The sequence below is a fragment of the Cynocephalus volans genome, chromosome 7, assembly GCF_027409185.1.
Source record: "Cynocephalus volans isolate mCynVol1 chromosome 7, mCynVol1.pri, whole genome shotgun sequence".
Taxonomy (NCBI): Eukaryota; Metazoa; Chordata; class Mammalia; order Dermoptera; family Cynocephalidae; genus Cynocephalus; species Cynocephalus volans.
Genome location: NC_084466.1, coordinates 119827682 through 119846697, shown reverse-complemented (window position 1 = coordinate 119846697; position 19016 = coordinate 119827682). Strand labels below are relative to the sequence as shown.

The 19016-nt window shown below is 40.6% G+C and overlaps 1 protein-coding gene across 1 annotated transcript; it reads right to left on the bottom strand.

Annotated features, from left to right (window-relative positions):
* Positions 1–6502: 6502 nt before the first annotated feature.
* Positions 6503–17335, bottom strand: LOC134382505 (interferon-induced protein with tetratricopeptide repeats 1-like). The gene is made up of 2 exons (XM_063103101.1): positions 17211–17335; positions 6503–8919 (listed from the first exon to the last, which is right to left on the bottom strand). The coding sequence occupies exons 1-2, from the start codon at positions 17213–17215 to the stop codon at positions 7563–7565; spliced, it is 1362 nt and encodes a 453-aa protein (XP_062959171.1). The 5' UTR covers positions 17216–17335; the 3' UTR covers positions 6503–7562.
* Positions 17336–19016: the final 1681 nt, after the last annotated feature.

The following is a 19016-nucleotide window of genomic DNA, read 5'->3' as shown; positions in this document are numbered from 1 at the left end:
CTGACAATCTGTGGAAGAATAAGGTTGCAGGTGAGGCTGCAGTTGGCTAGGTCTTCCTCTGTGGGGTTGCGGTAGGCAGAATGGTTCCCTCCGGAGTTTGAGGCATTGGTGTGTAAGGATAAGTGCATGTTGTTTACATCCTCTGGCAGCATTTGTATTACTGCCAAGCAAGACCATAGTGGAGCCTACACAGATGTACTGACAATTTGATGATTATTACTGTTCACCATCAGGGGTTCAGACAATGGTGTTTGAACTGGTCAGTAGAGGAATGTGTGCACCTAGTCAGAGAATGTGATGGGGCCACTGGGGTCTCTAGTACTCTATGATGTGTGGCTGTCAAAGTGTAAATCGAGGGCTGGCAGGTTAGCTCAGGTGGTTAGAGTGTGGTGATATAACACGTAGGCCAAGTGTTCGGATCCCCATATCAGTCAGCTGCCAAAAAATAAGATAAAATCCAATCAAAATGCACATAATTCGTCTGAATTGTTCTCATGTTCCTGCTGTTCCTACTATTTTTTAGACCACCTATACGAAGCCAAAACCAGGAGAGAGTCAGTCAAATCACATTGACATGTTTAATGACTTTCTGTGAGATCCAGGCTGGTGTAACTCTCCACACGACTAGCAGGAGAAAAGGACCATTTGGAAAACTCTGATATCCTCTTGTGAAGTGTCACAGAGTCATCATGTAAGTGTCTTTATCTTGGTTATGCAGGGAGTAGTGCAGCGAGAGAAGCTAAAGGACAAAGAACAATTTCCCTTTCAGTGAGTGTTCCATGGCAGGGTTATTAACTTCATTGTTGTCTATTCATAATTATCTGGTGAAACTGTAGCCCAGCTGTGCTCTTTCTTCCTTCTCCTGGGCCCTTAACTAGACTATCTTTCCCAAAATCCCTTGTGTTAAGATGTGGTCATATACCTGAGTTGTGGCTAATGGAAAATGGGCAAACATCGTGTGTGCCATTTCGAGGCTTAGGCCATGAAACGCCCATGCATGGTCTTCCATGGTCTATCTTCTTTTGTGTGAACACCTGGAAGCAACATATGAAATATGGTATAGTCAAAAGATGGAGGGAGTCTTAGTCCCTGGATCACTGGATGAAAGACAGCCACTTGCCAATCAGGAAAATGAGAAGTAAATCTCTATGTTGCTTGCCAAGTGATATTGCAGGTTTTTTGTATGATAACAGTTTGCATTACCATAACTAATAGAGATGACAAGAAAAAATTAAAATTGTATATACTTTCCCAAATCTCAGATTAGCATCATCTGTTCCAATTCAGACTCTTTACTTTTGTTGAAGTAGACAATACTTTAGTTCTTTAATTATAAAGAGGGAGAATTGCTAAGACACTAAGAGAAAGAGACTTGTCAGAAATATTTTCTACGAGCTTTTAATCCCTGTGGGCCAAAACGCTCGTATAGTTTAGATATTAGATATTCCTTTGACTGATCCAGTGTTCTTTCTGATGGAGATAAGTGGCTCACTTTGTCTTGAACCACTGGCTGGTCTTGCTTCACTGTAATTGGTGATGGATGATAGAGTGACTACAGCTCGAGCTGGGCATCCTCAGTGACAATCCCTTTCAGCCAAAGACCACCAGGTATACACCTGTAGTTGAGCAAGATGGGTCCATCAATCATTGCAGTGAAAGAGAACATACACCATGGGGAACGGTGGGGTGTCTCAGTAAGAGGGCGATGGAAAGGATTTATCAGATTTGAGCTTGTGCTAGGTGATTATGGGGAGGGTTTAAGAAGGAGGGCTTTGCTTGGGATTGGATGCTGCCAGGAAGCAGGAATGATTCTATGATTGCATATCTTGAATTGTATCTGGAAAGGGGGAAGACTAGAGGGAGACTAAAGGTGTAATTTGTAAAGAAGCAGCAGTCACTCACAGGAGCCAAGCGAAGAGTCTGTTTGTTTAGTTTGGGACCCAATTGGACAGTATTCATATTTTTGTCTGTGCTCAGACATGATTACAGAGTGGCCTTGAATTTGGTCTTGATCCATCCTGAACACAGGATGGCACTGTGTGATGTTGATGTTCTGCAAAATTGTTTGTGTGCCACAGAACAGCAGGCCAACTCCCAGATGTCGCGACTGCTCTTCACTTTCTTGTCAGGGAACTACCGTATTACCATTCCAGCAGACAGAGGGGTGTCCTGGCCTTTGTAAGGCCAAAGATTACAGACAAGACGGATTACCCAGAAAAGGAACATCAGACAGCCTTCTGCACATTCACAGATCATGTATGCAGTATCTCTTAGGAAACGGGTAGGCTTGAGAAGAGGTATAGTAAAAAATCGCCCTTTGTGGAAATTAAAAACCTCTTTCCACATCTCATTCAGGGTGGATTTTAGGCATCTTGAGATAAACCACACTGGCCCGTTAGCATGAGAGAAGTTCCTAGAAGCCTGTGCTGGCTCTCTTGACATCTCATCAGCACAGGATATTGTTTAAATCCATGTGTTCTTCCCCAAAGCCACCAAATCTCAAGATTACCTAAATAAAGAGAATGCCAATCCCATTCCCTAAGTATACTCTATGGATAGAGGTAGGTAGTAAGATTCCTTAAGGATAATAAGAGCACAGGAATGAAGGGTGGAACCAGCCAGGGTAAGAAAGAAAAGGGAACTAGGCCCAGGCAGTCCTGCTGTGGAAGCCCACGTCTGCCTGCAGGGAAGAGAGGCTGTTAGGCAAACATCTGGGGATGAACAAAGCCAGGCCATTAGAAAGAAACTCCTAGACGTGTGGGTGACATGACCATCTGATGGTGGAAACTCGCTCACACACGTATACCACCTCACCTATTTTAGAGCTGTGTGCTCTGAGTACAAGTTGGTAAGCTCCATGACAGAACAACAAGGGGACATTTACCCTTTAGTTTTCCTTCCCTCCTTCCCATCTTGGACAAAGCGAGAGCTACTAAGACATTCTACTTTCACTTGCCTTTGTGCACAAAAGATAGTGTTGCTCAGTGGCCACCTGGTGGCAGACTGCCTGGGGTCATGACTGGGCTTTGCTGTTTATGTGATGTGTGATCCTGGGCTAGTTGGTTCATATGTCTAAGCTACCTGTAAAATCGGGATAGGAATAAGAGATGGAACAGGACATTGCAAGGAAAGCATGTCTCATTTAAGAGCATTCAGTAGTTGTGAGTGTTGCTTTCACAGTGTGGGACAAGTCCATCCGTGTGGGCAGTCTGTGCTGACCATGAGCTGAGCCATTCCCCATTTCAGGTTTTTCCAGTGGGCACTGAGAGGGAGGGGCCTCATGTCACATCTGACTGTGCAGCAGCTGAGATAAGGGTGTTCTCTTCTGAGCTTCAGGCCCGGGCATTCTTGATATTCCCCCACCTTTGGGCTCAGGTCAGGGAGCCCTGTATACCCTAAGCACAGAGCCTGGCAGCCTCTCTTGGGCAGCAGGCATCCATCCCCTCCCTAGCAGGGATAAACCTGTGCAGGGGGAGGAGAGATGTTGGAAAGGGAATCACTTGCTCTCAGCTCTTTGTATCAGATGGTGGACTCCTAGCAGGCTGATTCAGTTTGCAAGTGCCGATATTTTCTTCAAGGCACTAGCCCTAACCCAGCTCTGAAAGAGAGGGATAGAAACATAAGCAAACACTGAAATGAACATTAGAAGACCTGCTTACACTGATACCAGTATGATTCTAGAATTTTCATGGACAGAATTATTGCTTTGTAACAGAGTGTCAGAGAAACAGAGGAAGCATTTATCACGTGGTCACTATGGATTTGGCAGCCGTCCTGGTTCTGTGGGCATCTGGCTCAGCTGATTAGCCATGCAGAATCTTGCCCAGTGTGTCCTTGGCATAAACAGACACATGAACCACACAGGACAGAGCAGCATTAAGGAGAAGAAACAGCCATCACAGCATATAAGAGTGTGTGCGTGTGTGTGTATGTTTATGTGTGTGATTACAAATAGAAAAAAAGCAATGGAAACTAGAAAGTGAAACTCATTTCTAATGGGCAGATTCCTACTTACAGAAATGAAACTTCAGCTCTGCATTATGAGTCTACTATCAGGATTCTAGGACCAGTTCTGTGTTTGATTGACTCAGTAAATGAACTTGATTTCACTTAAACTCTCGGTTGCCTCATGAGTTTTATAATAAGGTTGGCCCCAAACTCTAGCTGCAAACTAGAAAGTTCCCTGGGAATCTTCAAAAAATACTGATGCCTGAGCCAATCTCCAGTCGAATAAATTAGAATCTCTGGAAGTGAGGCCCAGGCATCATTATGAGGAGTTGTGTTTTTAAAAATAAATCCCAAAGTGATTTTTGTACATGGTTTAAAACCACTGAGCTAGATCTCTGCTATTCAGAGTATGGTCTGTGGAGCAGCATCATCATCAATTCATATTTAGAAATGCAGAATCTCAGGCCATTCCACAGACACACTGAATTAGAATCTGCCTTTCAACATGTCCAGGTGATCTGCTGGTACACTAAAGTTGGAGAGATACTTTCCCAGATGATCCTTGTATCACTTTCAGGTCTAAATGCTATGGATCATAGACTCATTCCCAGTCACTGTGCATCTTTCTATGAGGCTGTCATTCAGAATCTTCACTGTTCTGTGTCTTGGGTTTCCCATGTGCATCTTAATAATCCACACAGTTCCAAAAAGGAATGTAGATCAAATGGTATTGATCACTACAGACAGTGTCTGATGTTTTATTCTGAGACTACTCATATTTGCAAACATGTGCCAATCACATCCACAGGGAAAATACTCAGCTACCAAGAACTTCTCTTCTCTGAAAGGCCCAGTAATTTTCACTGCTCTGAAAGGCCCAGTAATTTTCTTGACAGCTATCTTTGGCCCATCATGATTTCCTTTCCTAGCTGACTCCTATGTATTCCAGTTCTAACTGCATTTTCATGGTCTCATTTTACATTTCAAGCATTCATTCACCTGGAATTGTCTATGTAACTCTTTGAGAACATTTACACAATTGAACTAGGCTCAAGATAATACGTAGATCTGTAATGTCTATGGGAAATATCCTCAGGTTTCTTGGGGACAAATTGTTTTTAGATTTGTCTGAAATATCCTGGGACTTGGAGAGTCCATGTCTATAAGGGAATGAGAAGAGGAGAAGGTATTTTCTAGTTGTAATTGCAATTTTGGATCCTAAATTGGGCCAGAAAAACAAGTTGCAGTACCTATATCCTTCCCATGGATCTGGGAGCCCATAGATGTTTAAGGAAGTGGTGGTCCAAACACATTGTGGGCACACCCAAGGCTGTCTTTGTTGCAGTGAGTTCCATATCCATTTCAAAAATCAGAAGACTTTGTGTGATCATTAGTAACATGCCCTGTTCTCTGTTGAGACTCTTCTCAAGTGACTTGCCATCTAGCAGGAGAGACAGATTCATCAGCACTTAGTCTGATTTCAACAAAAGCAGTACCCAGTGATTGCTTTGCAAACACAGAGAAAGGGATATTTACCTCTTTCTGAGGTTCATAAAAAACTTCTTGGACTAACTCTTGTTCTTTAACGTGAAATGTTGGCAGAATCATAGTCCTGTTAGTTCCTCTACTCAGAGAATATTCCCAGGACTGTCTACTCTGAGAGCAGGCGTAGCCCGGGAGGGGCTCTGTGGCCACTCCTGCAGTGTACAATAGTGCTGGCTGCACACCCTATGGGGAAGGCTCAGGCGCAGGACCACCAAACTGTTCTTATATATCAAGTCATGATAATTCTGCAAAAGCCAATGAGAGGGAATGTTTGACTATGAAATTGCCAGCTGACTACAAAATTGGTACTCTGGAAACCAGACGTTTTATGCGATAGGGGCCCCAGAATGTGCTATGCATCTTTACTGTCTTATCAAGAATGAATTTGTTTTAGGTGTCTTGTCAGTTGCATCTGTGAAGGTCGTCAGTTATTGACTGCCCTGTAGGTGAGATCTAGCCCCTTACTTTTCCAGGGACCACCTGAGGACAGATTAGACTCAGAGAGCCTGAGGTATGGAGCTTGATTATACCCTTTTCCTGTGTATGAGTTGGCTGATCAGGTACCTGTGCTGGTGCATATATATGTGTTTAAAGAGCCTCTACACCTACCACTATAAAATATTGTACAGTAGCACCATACTCTCCCAGCATACGCATTTGTCCAAACATGTTGGAAGGTTCAAGAAATTCCCTTGAGCTACAACGGTTCCTTTGGACGTAGAAAAGCCTTGTGTCGAGTTCCTAATTCAGTTGCTTAGCAGGTGAGATTAGGTGCTGCCTTTACTCTCTCGTTTAGCAAACATCCTTAGTCCCAGTTCATCCAGAATCTCCCTCAGGCATCCTTAGTGGTGCCCCCCAGTGGGCCTCACCTGCCCTTCTAGAATTGGGCAATAAGGGGCAACATTGCGTTAGTTTCAATATATGTCCTTTAGTAATACAGACCCATGACACACAGGATAAAGCAGCCTTCAGGAGGAAAAAAACAGCTGACCAAATGTGTATAAGTTTATTAGTACGAAAAAACAATGGAAACTGGACAAGGAAATGTATTCTCGCTGAACAGGTTCCTACTTGAACCAGATTCCAGGATAAGTTCTGTAACTGACATACTAACCGGGTGATGTTAATAAGACCATTGATGTACATGAGCCTCAGTTCTTCAAGGGTTAAATAAGAGGCTTTGTCTAGACTGATGATTCTCAATCCAATGATTCTCAGTTTATTTTTTCAAATAAAGTTTTAATTCACCTGGAAGCATCTGTATACATTTTAGAGAGAATTTCCTCGCCCACGCTAGGTGTAAGATAATGCATAGCCTGATGTCTCAAAGCATATGGGTATTTTTCAGATTTCTCCCAAGCACATGGGACTTCAGGAGGAGTTGTCCACCAAAGGGAGTTCAGAGGGTTGCAACTGCAGCTAGCATCCTAACTTAGATGGGCTAAAAAGAACACGGCTCAGCACACATATTATTCTCATAAGGCTGAGCTCTTATCAGCTCAGAGTCTGGTGCCAGTTGGTCTAGGAAAATCTGTGAGCAAACTTTACTCTTCTCATGTAACGTATTTTGCCCCATTTTCCTGCCTTTTGGAAGCCCAAAACTCCTGTGTGTGTGTGTTTAGTGTCACTTCTAAGAGCTATGGCTGTTTGTTAATACTAAGACAGAGTTCCAAGCCACTGGCACGAGAGAGAGAGACTTTTGAACTGAGCCTCTCCTGCCTTATGGTTAAAACATGCATTAAAATTAAAAATTCTTCTTTTCTCTTGTTAGAAATCTGTTTTGTTAGAGAGGTGTCCCAGCTAAGAATTTATGAAGGTTGAGAAAAGAAATTATTTGTGTTTTTCTCCCCTTCAGAAGGATGCTGTACATTAGCCAAAAAGGGGAGTTGAGGCGACTGTGCTATGTGCCACCCAACTCTTTTGTGATCTATCCTGTCATACCTTCTTGAAGACACTAATGAGGAAAGATCTGTATGATGGTAGATTTAGATATGTTAACATTTAATATTTCTAAAGACAGGCCTCAGGCCAGCATCCAGGTGCAGGGTCTCTCCTAGGACATCAGAGCTTCACTCTCTTCCCTCTTTCAATCTGTGCACGAGCGCAAGGAGATTTAAACTCTCCACATCAGATTTATTCTGATGAACTCTGTTAACTGACTTCTCTAAAGCACGGAGAATTTTTTGTCTAGCATTTGACTGTGGTTCTATGTATAGTGCTTTTAAATAGTAGGTAATTGCCTCATTGTCAGATTGCTTGTGACATTGCAGAAAGTAGCCGTAACGATAATGGACCTCCTGCAATAGGCTCTTATTACCATCATGCAGGGTGAGTGCTTTCCGGTACGTGTCCTCAACCTTTTGCTGTTCACCCTGCTCTGTATACATGTTGGCTAAATCCATATACGCTATTGTAAATGTGGGCTTTTTCTGTATAGCATGTTCAAAATGAAATATGGCTAATCTCATCATTCTGTCTGCATTTTCTTCATCCTCTCTGCTACGTGGCAACTTTGTAGCTTCCTTCATTTCGATCATTTGTTGTCTGTAGCAACACCCTATCTGGTGATGCAGGTAGACGGAGTCGGGTGTTGCCTGCAAGGCTGTTTTTAAGAGCTGAAGAGCTTTATCCAGAGAGCCTTTTTTTCGGTAAAACTTGGCTGCATATCGAAAGACATAAGTCTGTGAGGACTTGTTGGTCAGAGCTTCTTCAATGTACTTTTCTCCTTCAGCTTCTTGTCCTACTTCCTGAAGCTTCAGTGCAAGGAGAACCTTAATATATGCATCTTCTGGACTTAGCCTGATGGCCTGCCTTAGGGGGTGCAAAGAACACCCCTCCGTGCCTTTTATTGCTGCATTAAAGCCATCTAGGCGATAAGTGGCAATTGCATACCCGGTGCTGAATTCAGCGTTTTCAGGGTCTGCTTCCAGAGCTTTTTCAAAGCAGGCCTTGGCCCGTTCGTAATTCTGTCCTCCACACTTCAGCAAGGCCCATCCTTCCTCACAGTCCATCTCAGGACACTCCATTCTATAGCGGAAAGGACTTGCCAACTTCTCGCAAGTGCTCTCCACCTTATCCAGGTAAGTCTGGGCTCCTGCCAGTCTTCCCAGGTGGTAGCACACCCAGGCATAGTTGGCCCAGGTCACCAGACTTCTCATTTCCGATTGGTTGGCATGATCTCGCTGGATTAATTCTTCGGCTTCTTTCAAGCTCTCCAAGGCTTTCTCATTCTGGCCTTTCAGGTGCTTCACATAGGCCAGCATGTTGTGTATTCCCACATTGTACTTGGTGTCTAGGAACTCAATCTCTTCCAAGACCCTGTTTTCTAAATCAGGTATTGCACTCTCTTCAATTAGCAGCCCCCAGGTAAAGTGACATCTCAGTTCCTTCAGCCTATCTTCGACCTGATGATCATCAGCATTCTTACTGTAAATGCAAAAGCAGTTTTTATTTGTTAGATGAAGGACACCCAAAAGAAAAAGCCAGATAAAACCCCTTGTACTTTCGTTTTTATTCTTGAAAGGAACACACTTTGTTTTAGTTTCTTTACATTACCTGGATGTTAAGATACGCACGGACTGTGATTGCAGTTTGCTTGGCCCCATTCTCTGACTGGCACTTTCTAGTCAAATCACCATGCTGTGCTTCAGAGTCCCATTTATAAAATGGAGATGACAATAGTACTTATCACACTGGGCTTGGAGAGGATTAATTAACCCATATAGATAAAGCAGTTAGAGCATGTTATGTGCTACATAAGAGTTTTCTATTTTACTATTTATATAAATAGGCTGAGACCAGTTAAAAATGCAGAGCCTTAGGAAGCATTGTTGACTTGAAGACCCTCTTCTGCTTATATGCAATAAATTAAGACCACCTAAGAAAGATTTGAACAAAGTTTTTTTTTCTCACTTGTTATTTGGAAATAATTATAGATTCATAGAAATTTGCAAAGACAATACAAAGATCCAGTGTATCCTTCATCCATTTTCTCCCTATGATTATATCTTACATAACTATAGTACAATATCAAAATTAGGAAATTGACATTGGTACAACAATGTGTATATAATTCTATGTAATTTGTTCACATGAGTGTACCTATGGAACCATCACCTCCATCGATATAGAGAACTACTCTACCACCACCACATCTTCCTCATGCTATTCCTTTATAATTATACCTGTCACCTCCTCACCGGCACCCCGCAAACATCCCTAGTCCTTGGAAAACACTAATTCGTTTTTCATCTCGGTAATTTTGTCATTTCAAGAATGTCATATAAATGGAGAATGTCAAACAAAAGGAGAGTTCAATACATGAAAGTCCACTAATGTAATATACCACATGAACAGAAAGAAGGGAGAAAAATCTCATGATCATTTCAATTGATACAGAAAAAATATCTGACCAAATTCAATACTTTTTATTTATAAAACAATCAGCAGACTAGCAATAGAAGGAAACTACCTCTACACAATGCGGGTCATATACAAATAACACACATATGTTAACATTTAGCTAGCATCACACTCATTGTGAAAGACTGAAAGCTTTTCTTCAAAGATTAAGAACAAGGTAAGTATGCCCACTCTCACCACTGGAAATCCTAGTCAGAACAATTAGATAAGAAAGAGAAATAAAAGATATCCACACTGAAAGGAATAAGTTAAATGATCTCCATTCACAAATGACATGATCTTATTATGTGTAGAAAACCCTAAAGATTCCACACAAAAACTGTTAGAATTTTGATAAGTAAATTCAGCAAAGTTGCATGACTCAAAATTAACATGTAACAATTAGTTGTGTTTCTATACACTAATGATAAACAATCCAAAAAGGAAACTAAGAAAACAATACCATTTACAATAGCATCAAAAAGAATAAAATATTTAGGAATAAATCTAACCAAAGAGGCAAAAGACTTGTACATGAAATAGTACAAAACATTGCTGAAAGAAATTAAAGAAGACACAAATAAATGGAAAGACATCCTGTGTTCATGGTTTGGAAGACTTAATATTGTTAAGATGTCAGTACTACCCAAGGTGATCTATAGATTTAATCCAATCCTTATCAAAATTACTTTTGTGCAGAAATAAAAAAATTCATCCTAAAATTCACGTAGAATCTAAGGATTCCCAAATAGCTGAAACATCTTGGAAAAGAAGAACAAAGTTGGATGTCTCACATGTCTTTATTCCAAAACTTTGATGAAGCTACACTAATGAAAACACTGTGGTACTGGCACAAAGACAGACACAGAGACCAATGCAATAGAATAGAAGAGCCCAGAAATAAACCCTCACACATATGGTTGTATTAGTGAGCTCAGGCTGCCGTAAAATACCGTAGACTTAAGCAACAGAAATTAATTTTCTCACAGTTCTGGAAGATAGAGGTCCCAGATCAAGGTGATGGCCAATTTGATTCCTGGTGAGGACCCTCTCCCCGGCTTGCAGGTGGCCACCTTCTTTCAGCATCCTCACATGGCCTTTCCTTGTCCTTTTGTGGCTGGCTTATTTCACCTAGCGTAATGACTTCAAGGTTTATCCATGTTGTAGCATGTGTCAGAATGTCCTTTCTTTTTAAGGCTGAATAATATGCATACGTACACACATGCACACACACACACACAAACACATATAATATCTTATACAACTATAGTATAATATCAAAATTGGGAAATATATATCACATTTTCATTTTGTTTTTTTTATCCATTGATGGACACTTAAGTTGCTTCTATCTTTTGGCTATTGTGAATAATGCTAATATGAACATAGGTATATAAGTCTCTGTTTGAGACATGGAGAGATCTCTGGTGTCTCTTTTTATTCTTACAAGGACACCAGCCCGATAGGCTCCACCTCTTAAGGCTCCACCCATTAAGGTTCCACCCTTATGACTTCACTTGGCCTTTATTATCTTCTTTTAGGCCCTCTCTCCAAATACAATCATGTTGGGAGTTAAGGCTTCAACATCTGAATTTGGGGTCAGGGAGACATAATTTAGTTCATAACAATGGTGAAATGATTTTTGACAAGAGTGCCAAGACTATTTAATGGAGAAAGGACAGTCTTTTCAACAAATGGTGTGAGGAACCTGGATATCCAGATGCACAAAGATGAAGTTAGACCATTACCTTACACTGTACACAATCATGAACACAAAATGGATCAAAGGCCTAAATGTAAGACTGAAAACTATAAATTTATAGAAGAAAACATAAGAGAAAATCTTTATGACATTGGATTTGGCAATGTTTTCTTGCATACCATACCAAAATCACAGGCAACAACTGTGAAAATAGATAAGTTGGACCTCAACAAAATTAAAAACTTTGGTGCGTCAAAGGAGATTATCAACAGAATGATAAGACAATTCACAGAAAGAGAGAAAATATTTGCAAATCATGTATCTGATAAGGGATTAATATCCAGAATATATAAAGAATTCCTACAACTCAGCAACAAAAATCCAAACATCTGATTTAAAAATGGGCCAAGGACTTGAATAGATACACAAATGACCAATAAGCACATCAAAGAATGCTGAACATCACTAATCATTAGGGAAATACAATTCTAGACAACAGTGTTATGCCACTTCATGCCCATTAGGATGGCTATTAAAAAAATGACAGAAACTAAGTATTGGTGAGGATGTGGAGAAATTGGCATTGTTGTGCACTGTGGGTTTGAATGTAAAATGGGACAGCTGCTGTAGAAAATGCTATGAAAATTCCTCAACAAATTAACCTTAGAATTACCACGTGATCTAGCAATTCTACTTTTGGGAGTTAGTACATACCCTAAAGAAGTGAAAGCAGGAACTCAAACAGACACTTATATATCCATGTTCATATCAGCATTATTCAGAAGAGCCAAAAGATGGAAGCAACCCAAATGTTCATCAATGGATGAATGGATAAACAAAATGTGGTATATATATACAATCGAATATTATTCAGCCTTAAAAATAAAGGATATTTTGACACATGCTACAACATGGACAAAGCTCAAAGACAATATGCTAAGGGAAATAAGCCAGTCACAAAAGGACTGATACTGTATGATTCCATTGATAAGAGGTACCTAGAGTAGTCAAAGTCATAGAGACAGAAAGTGGAAAGGTGATTACTAGGGGCTGTCGGGGAGATGGGAATCAGGTGTTAGTGTTCAGTGGGTACAGAGTTTCTATTTGAGAAAATGAAAAAGTTGTGGAGGTATATGGTGATGATCATTACACGATAAAGTGAGTGTTCTGAATGTGATAGAATTGCACAAAAAAAGGTTAATATGATAAATTTATATTATGCATATTTTACCTTAATAAAACATTTTGAAACATATTTATGTGAAGGGTGCTCTAAATAAGGTGAATAGAAAAATAAAAAGAATGTGGGAAATATGTGTAATAGAGATGGAGAAGGTTCTGATTCTGAAAATTTTGCAGATCAGTAATGGTTCAACAGAACAACAGAAATCTATATGAATAGGTAATTTGTGGGAGAGCAAATACAAATAGCCAGTAAATATGAAAAAAGATGCTCTAAGTCCCTAGCCACTCGGGAAATGCAATTTAAAGAAACAGTGGTTTATGACTTTATTCCACTCAGATTGGCAACTGTTTAAATGGATGAGGATACAAATTCTGCAACCATGAATCGTTATGGCTTTTATGAAGATCAATCTGATAATAGTCATTAAAGTACACGTTTTATTCAACAAAGTAATTCCACTTCTTAGAATCTGTGAGGGATCTTCAAAAATTTCATAGAAAAATTTGTGTTATCTTTTAATTTTATTTTTCCAAAAGCTTTTTGAAGTACCTTTGTATTTCCCAGATTAAAAACACCAGGACTTAAGGATGTATGTTCAAGAATGTTCATTACAACATTGTATTCATTAGCAACAAAATGGAAATATCAATAGGGAATAGTTAAACAAATTTTGCTATATCAGCACCACAGAATTCTATGCAGCTAGTGGACTGCATGAATTAGATCCAAACCAGTAAGAGTTTGAAGGACTTTCATAATATATACTTAATTGAGAAAAGTGAGCTGCAGAGACACATCCAAAACATTATTTTTTATTGCGGAAAGACCCGAGCCCTTAGGTCTATGTTTGTTTGTGATATACAAGTATTGAGAAAGGTATGTAAGCACCTTATAGCTCAACAACAAAAAGACAAGCAACCCAGTTAAAAAAATGGGCAAACAAATTGAGTATTCCTTTCTCCAAAGAAGAAGAGTCAGGGAGGACCAACAAACACATAAAAATAAGTTCAACATCATTAGTGGTCAGAAGAATGCAAATCAAACCATGATGAGGTACCATTTCTCTCCCACTAAGTCGGCTATAGCAACAATTAAAAAAAGGAAAAGAACAAGTGAACAAGTGTCGGCAAGGGTATGGAGAAATTGGAATCCTAATACATTGCTGGTGGGAATGTAAAACGGTGCAACTGCTGTGGAAAACAGTTTGGAGGTCCCTTTGCAAGTTAAATGGAAAACTACCATATGACCCGCTGCTGGGTATATATTTCTGGGTGTACCGCACAGCTGGGTATATACTCAAAATAATTTAAAACAGCTGTTTAAACAAAAACTTGTACACAGATGTTCATTGTTGCACTATTCACAATAGCCAAAAGGTGGAAACAACTCCAATTTTCATCAACTGATGAAGGACAAACAACATGTCGTATATTCATAAGACAGCATATTCTTCAGCCATGAAACGTATGGAGTTCTGATACATGCTACAACATGGATTAATCTTGACAGCATTATGCTAAATGAAAGAAACCAGACACAAAAGGCCACTGTCATAGTTCTCTCTCTCTCTCTGTTTTTTTTTTTCATTTTTCCTAATTTGGTCTAAAGATCTCTGTCATGAAATTTGCTACAAACTCTAGCCCTGCTCTCGTGGGGCTCCAGGGGAGGTGATCATGGATGTTTACATTGTGCCTTCCATAGGATACTTCTTTTTCCTGGTGGATGGCTAATGCCTAAGGGTCTGTTTGACCCATTACCAGGTGTGTCTCTCTTAGGAAACTTTTTTGTACTGGTGAATGCCCTTGTGGCTCTTGTCTGCCCTGTGTTTAGTTTATTCCTACCAAGATAGCCACTTTCTAGGAGAGCCCTGACCTGGAAAGAAGTTAGATTTGGGTGTGTACTGGTCAGATGAGACACAGAGGAAGCAACTGAAAACACACATGAAATAACACGGGCAGTTTGTGACTTATAGACCCCAAAGAGCAGAGGGCAGCATCCCTTCCAGGGCCAATGGGAAAGAGAAAGCTGTTGGGGAAACACATGCTGATGGAGTTTGGATGTGTTGTCCCCTCCAAAACTCATGTGGAAATTTGATCCCCCATGTGGCAGTGCTGGAAACTGATGGAGTCATGGGGGCGGATCCCTCATGAATGGATTAATGCTCTCCCTAGGGGAGGGGGGATTAATGAGTGAGTTCTCGCTCTATCAGTTCCTGCGAGAGCTCGTTCCTTAAAAAGACCCTGGCACCTCCTCTCTCTCTCTCTCTCTCTTGCTTCCTCTCACCATGTGATCTGCTTGTTCCCGCCAGCTGCCTGCCACTCTCCGCCATGAGCAGAAGTAGCCTGAGGCCCGTGCCAGATGCAGCTGTCCCAGAATCGTTAGCTAAATAAACCTCTTTTCCTTATAAATCACACAGTCTCAGGTGTTTCTGTTATAGCAAAACAAACACAACACATGCCCAATCAGCAGGTGGGGAACAAGAGAAAAAGAGGAAGCTGTGGGACCAAGCCTGTATTGGGGTCCAGGGCACTACATTAGTGGGTTTTCTGTGAAGAGTTCTAGTTGGTGGGTTTATAGCAAGTGGGTCACTGCAGCATATCTGCCCAGTCCATGCAGGGTGTGGGGGTCAGTGGGGCAAGTCACGTAGTCATATCTAGCTATCTCCTAGGAAGGTGGTCAACCAGGAGATGGTGGTATCTGGATCAACTACATTGAGGAACTGGGAGGAGGGGGAAGAGAACTAGACACTGTGTCATGGTTGACTAAGCCTTGCTTCTGGTGTGACAATGTTAAACCTAGATTCAAAATAGATGCTGAGGCAACATAAAATCATTAGAATTCACTAAGCCACATACTGTATGTTTCCAGTGACATGAAATCTCCAAAACAGGTAAATCCGTAGAGGCAGAAAGCAGATGAATGTTTGATGAGAAGGGAGAGTAGGGAGTCACTGCTTGATGGGTGTGGGGTTTCTCTTCATAGTGGTAAAAATATTCTTGAACTAGATAGTGGTGATGGTTGAACAACATTGTGAAAATCCTAAATCCCACTAAACTGCCTACTTTAAGATAGTTAAAATGGTAAATTTTATCACGATAAAAAATCATATCCCTAACCTGAATAGAATATTGTTCCTAGTGCATGTTGAAATAAACATAGAAGCTAATTAGTATGCCATCTGAAATGATCTCATAAACCCCTCTGCCACCCTTTGGGAAACGTTGGTTTAAGGTTTCATAAACTATCATTGAATTTAGACACTCTGGTTCATATCTCAGCTCTACCACTTATTGTCTGTAGGATCTTAACATTTTTTAATCTAAGACTCCTTATTGCAAAATCAGGATAATACAAGATTCCCTGTTCCATAGGTTTCTTTTGAGAATTAAATGTAATAATTTACATACTAGTTCTAGAAGCCAGGCTGGCATTTAGTAAGTATCCCGGAAGTGATAGCTACTTCTATAACATTTGTTGTTGTTGTTATTACTTTAATTATCAGTGATAACTCTACCTGTTTCTAGAGGAGGGTTGATTACAGGCCTGTAATTGTGTAGTGTCTAGAACTTTTGCCCCTTCAAAATTTTGCCCACTGGAGCACTGAGGAAAAATTTTCAAGTCAATATTAATTAATAGTTTTTATAATTTGCTGATATTAGGGATTATTTGAAGGAAGTTTCAGAGAGAACAATATAGAAATTCCCACATTAAGCCCCTTAAGTAAGGAAAATGTGGATGTTCCCAAGCATAGAACTCCAGCCAAGACCCAGGGGAAGGCGGAGGTCAAGGATCTGCTGACAGCCTGGATTCCCCAGAGAAGGGGTCGTCTGCTAACTTCAAATCCAGTCAGACTGAGAAGGCCTGACACAGGAGCCCAGCAACACAGAAAGTGAGACCAGACACCTACAGAGGAAGGCTGTAAGCTTTTCCTACTACCGCCGCGCAATATTTCCCCCAGGACATCTGAGAAGCCCCTGACTGTGGCTTACACAGCCCTGTGGGACCTGCTTAGTCTCCCTGGTGAGGAGTCAACAGAAAGCCCTGTCTCTACCCAGACAAGCTGTTCATTGTTTCCCCGGGTCATACAGAAGTGAATCTGGGGGTAAAGAATAACCAAGTTTGGGATCATTTTCTCCCTTCCTGCAAGACTCTTTTCCCATTTTCCTTCTCTTCTTTGGGCTGTAGCATGAGGTGAGCTTCCTCAGGCTGATGCTAACAAAAATTAAAAGGCCTGCATTTATAAAACAGTTTATGTGTGTTTGAATGTTCACGTGCGTGCACACACACACCTTCAGTCCATAAGCAGATACTCACATAGAAAACTTAGGAAATTTGACCTCACTGAGACCAAACCTGTTGCCATAGTATTTAATTAACATTTTTTCCAAAACTTTAGACATAATGGCAGAGAGGCAGAGAAACCCTTACCTCATAGTTGCTGTAAATTAGGCAGCAGTTCTGTAGTGTTTTGTTTAGCCAGATGGGCTCCTCTGAGATCTGGCCAGTCTGTCTTGTGGATTTTCAGATGAGTTTCAGCTCCAGAAGAGGTCTATGCAAGGGAGCTAAAGAGCAAGTGATGATGTTAGCTATGAGTGTGTCTTTCCAATTGGAATTTGGAAGCCAAAGTGGAAACTGAAATCGGAAAGTGAAACTAACTGGCAGAGTTCCTGCTTGAGGAAAAAGAAACTTAAAACAGTGATTGCTTTCCTTGTTTTGTTTTGGAAACTAGTTGAGAGGAGGCTGGTGAAATCGGTTTTCTTCTTGTGCTAATTTCTCTTTCCTGGCCTTGTAGAAACTTGGGAGCTAGGAGATGCTAGTTAGTACAGAGTCCCCTGAACCTAGAGTAGGGAGACCTGTAAAAATTGACTGTGTGAACTTGCAAATTTCATAGCCTCCTCCCCGCAGGGATTGTTCATTTGATGGTATAAAATTTTGAAGTCTCCGAATGGGATTCTTAATCTAAATTTGCTGCCATTCACTGCGAGGTCGTGTCTTACTAATTATTCTATGCCTTTGCATATCCTTCTCGAGAATGGGCAATGGCAGAAAGCGCCTTTAACGTCTTCCCAATTCATAGGAAGAGTGAAAATGTATGCGGTAGCATCTTGAGTTTTCAAAATGAAACATGTTAGGCCTAATGAAAAAAAATCTTTTTAATTTTCAACAGTCTCTATTCTAGCCATCTAAGGTGTACTGTTTCATCAGAAATGATTCTCGTAGCTGTGCAAGATTATCCTAGCTATGCTCATTCTTCTTGGTGCCATGTCAGCTTGGCTAAGCCTCCCTTAACCTGGCTCATGCAATGTTCTGTGTTTGCAGTAAGAGATTAAAAGTAAAGCTGTGCTGGGCTCATTTATCAGTGAAAACTAGATTCTACAACTAACGCTTTACATATTTCCTTTGTCATGTATCTATTCATCTATTCGTTCCGCTATCCATCCATCAATTTATCATATTATTTGTTGTTGCACAAAAAAAGCAATCAGCACAATTAATTGATAAAGCATTTCAGTATGCAGATGCAGATTGCTTTTTGGAATATGAATTTGGTTTTATAATTAGGTATAATATTTACATGGTTTCAAAAACAATACAGAGAAGTCTAGCTTCTATTGCTTTTTCATAGATTCCCATTACAGAATTTTATGATCTTTTCATTCTTTTCTTTTGACGATAAGCAGATAGATATGTCTTTTATATGCATTCCCATTTCCCTCTGTTCTTCCCTGGTCCATACTGAGTGTAGGAGCCAGTGACACGAGCAGCAACTACAAGATGCTCAGTCAACCATTCCATGATTGTTTATCGAGTACCTCCTCTGCTTGCAGGTCTGGGAGATTCGATGTTGTTTAAAATAGATTGTTTTAGGACTTGCCTTATGCTCACCCAAATACACAGGCCCACATCCCCTCCCCGCCCACCTCCAATTTTAGGTAGACTCAGTTGCTAGATAAACAAATTTTAGTAGTGGAAATGTTTCAGCGTTAATTAATGAGTGCAATGAAACCTAATTTCCTGACGACTTACCAACTAGGTGAGAATTATATTTGTGATGAATTTAGCCAAGATGATTATAAATCTCCCATTACTTCTTTTTGCCAAGACCTGCCAGTGGCTAAGGAGCAATAGTTGTTTAGAAACTACTACAGAACGGAGCCAAACCAAAAAGCTGGGAGTTATGTAGTGTGATAAGTACAGCAACATTGTCTGTGTGTTTTCTAATCAGTAGAGATG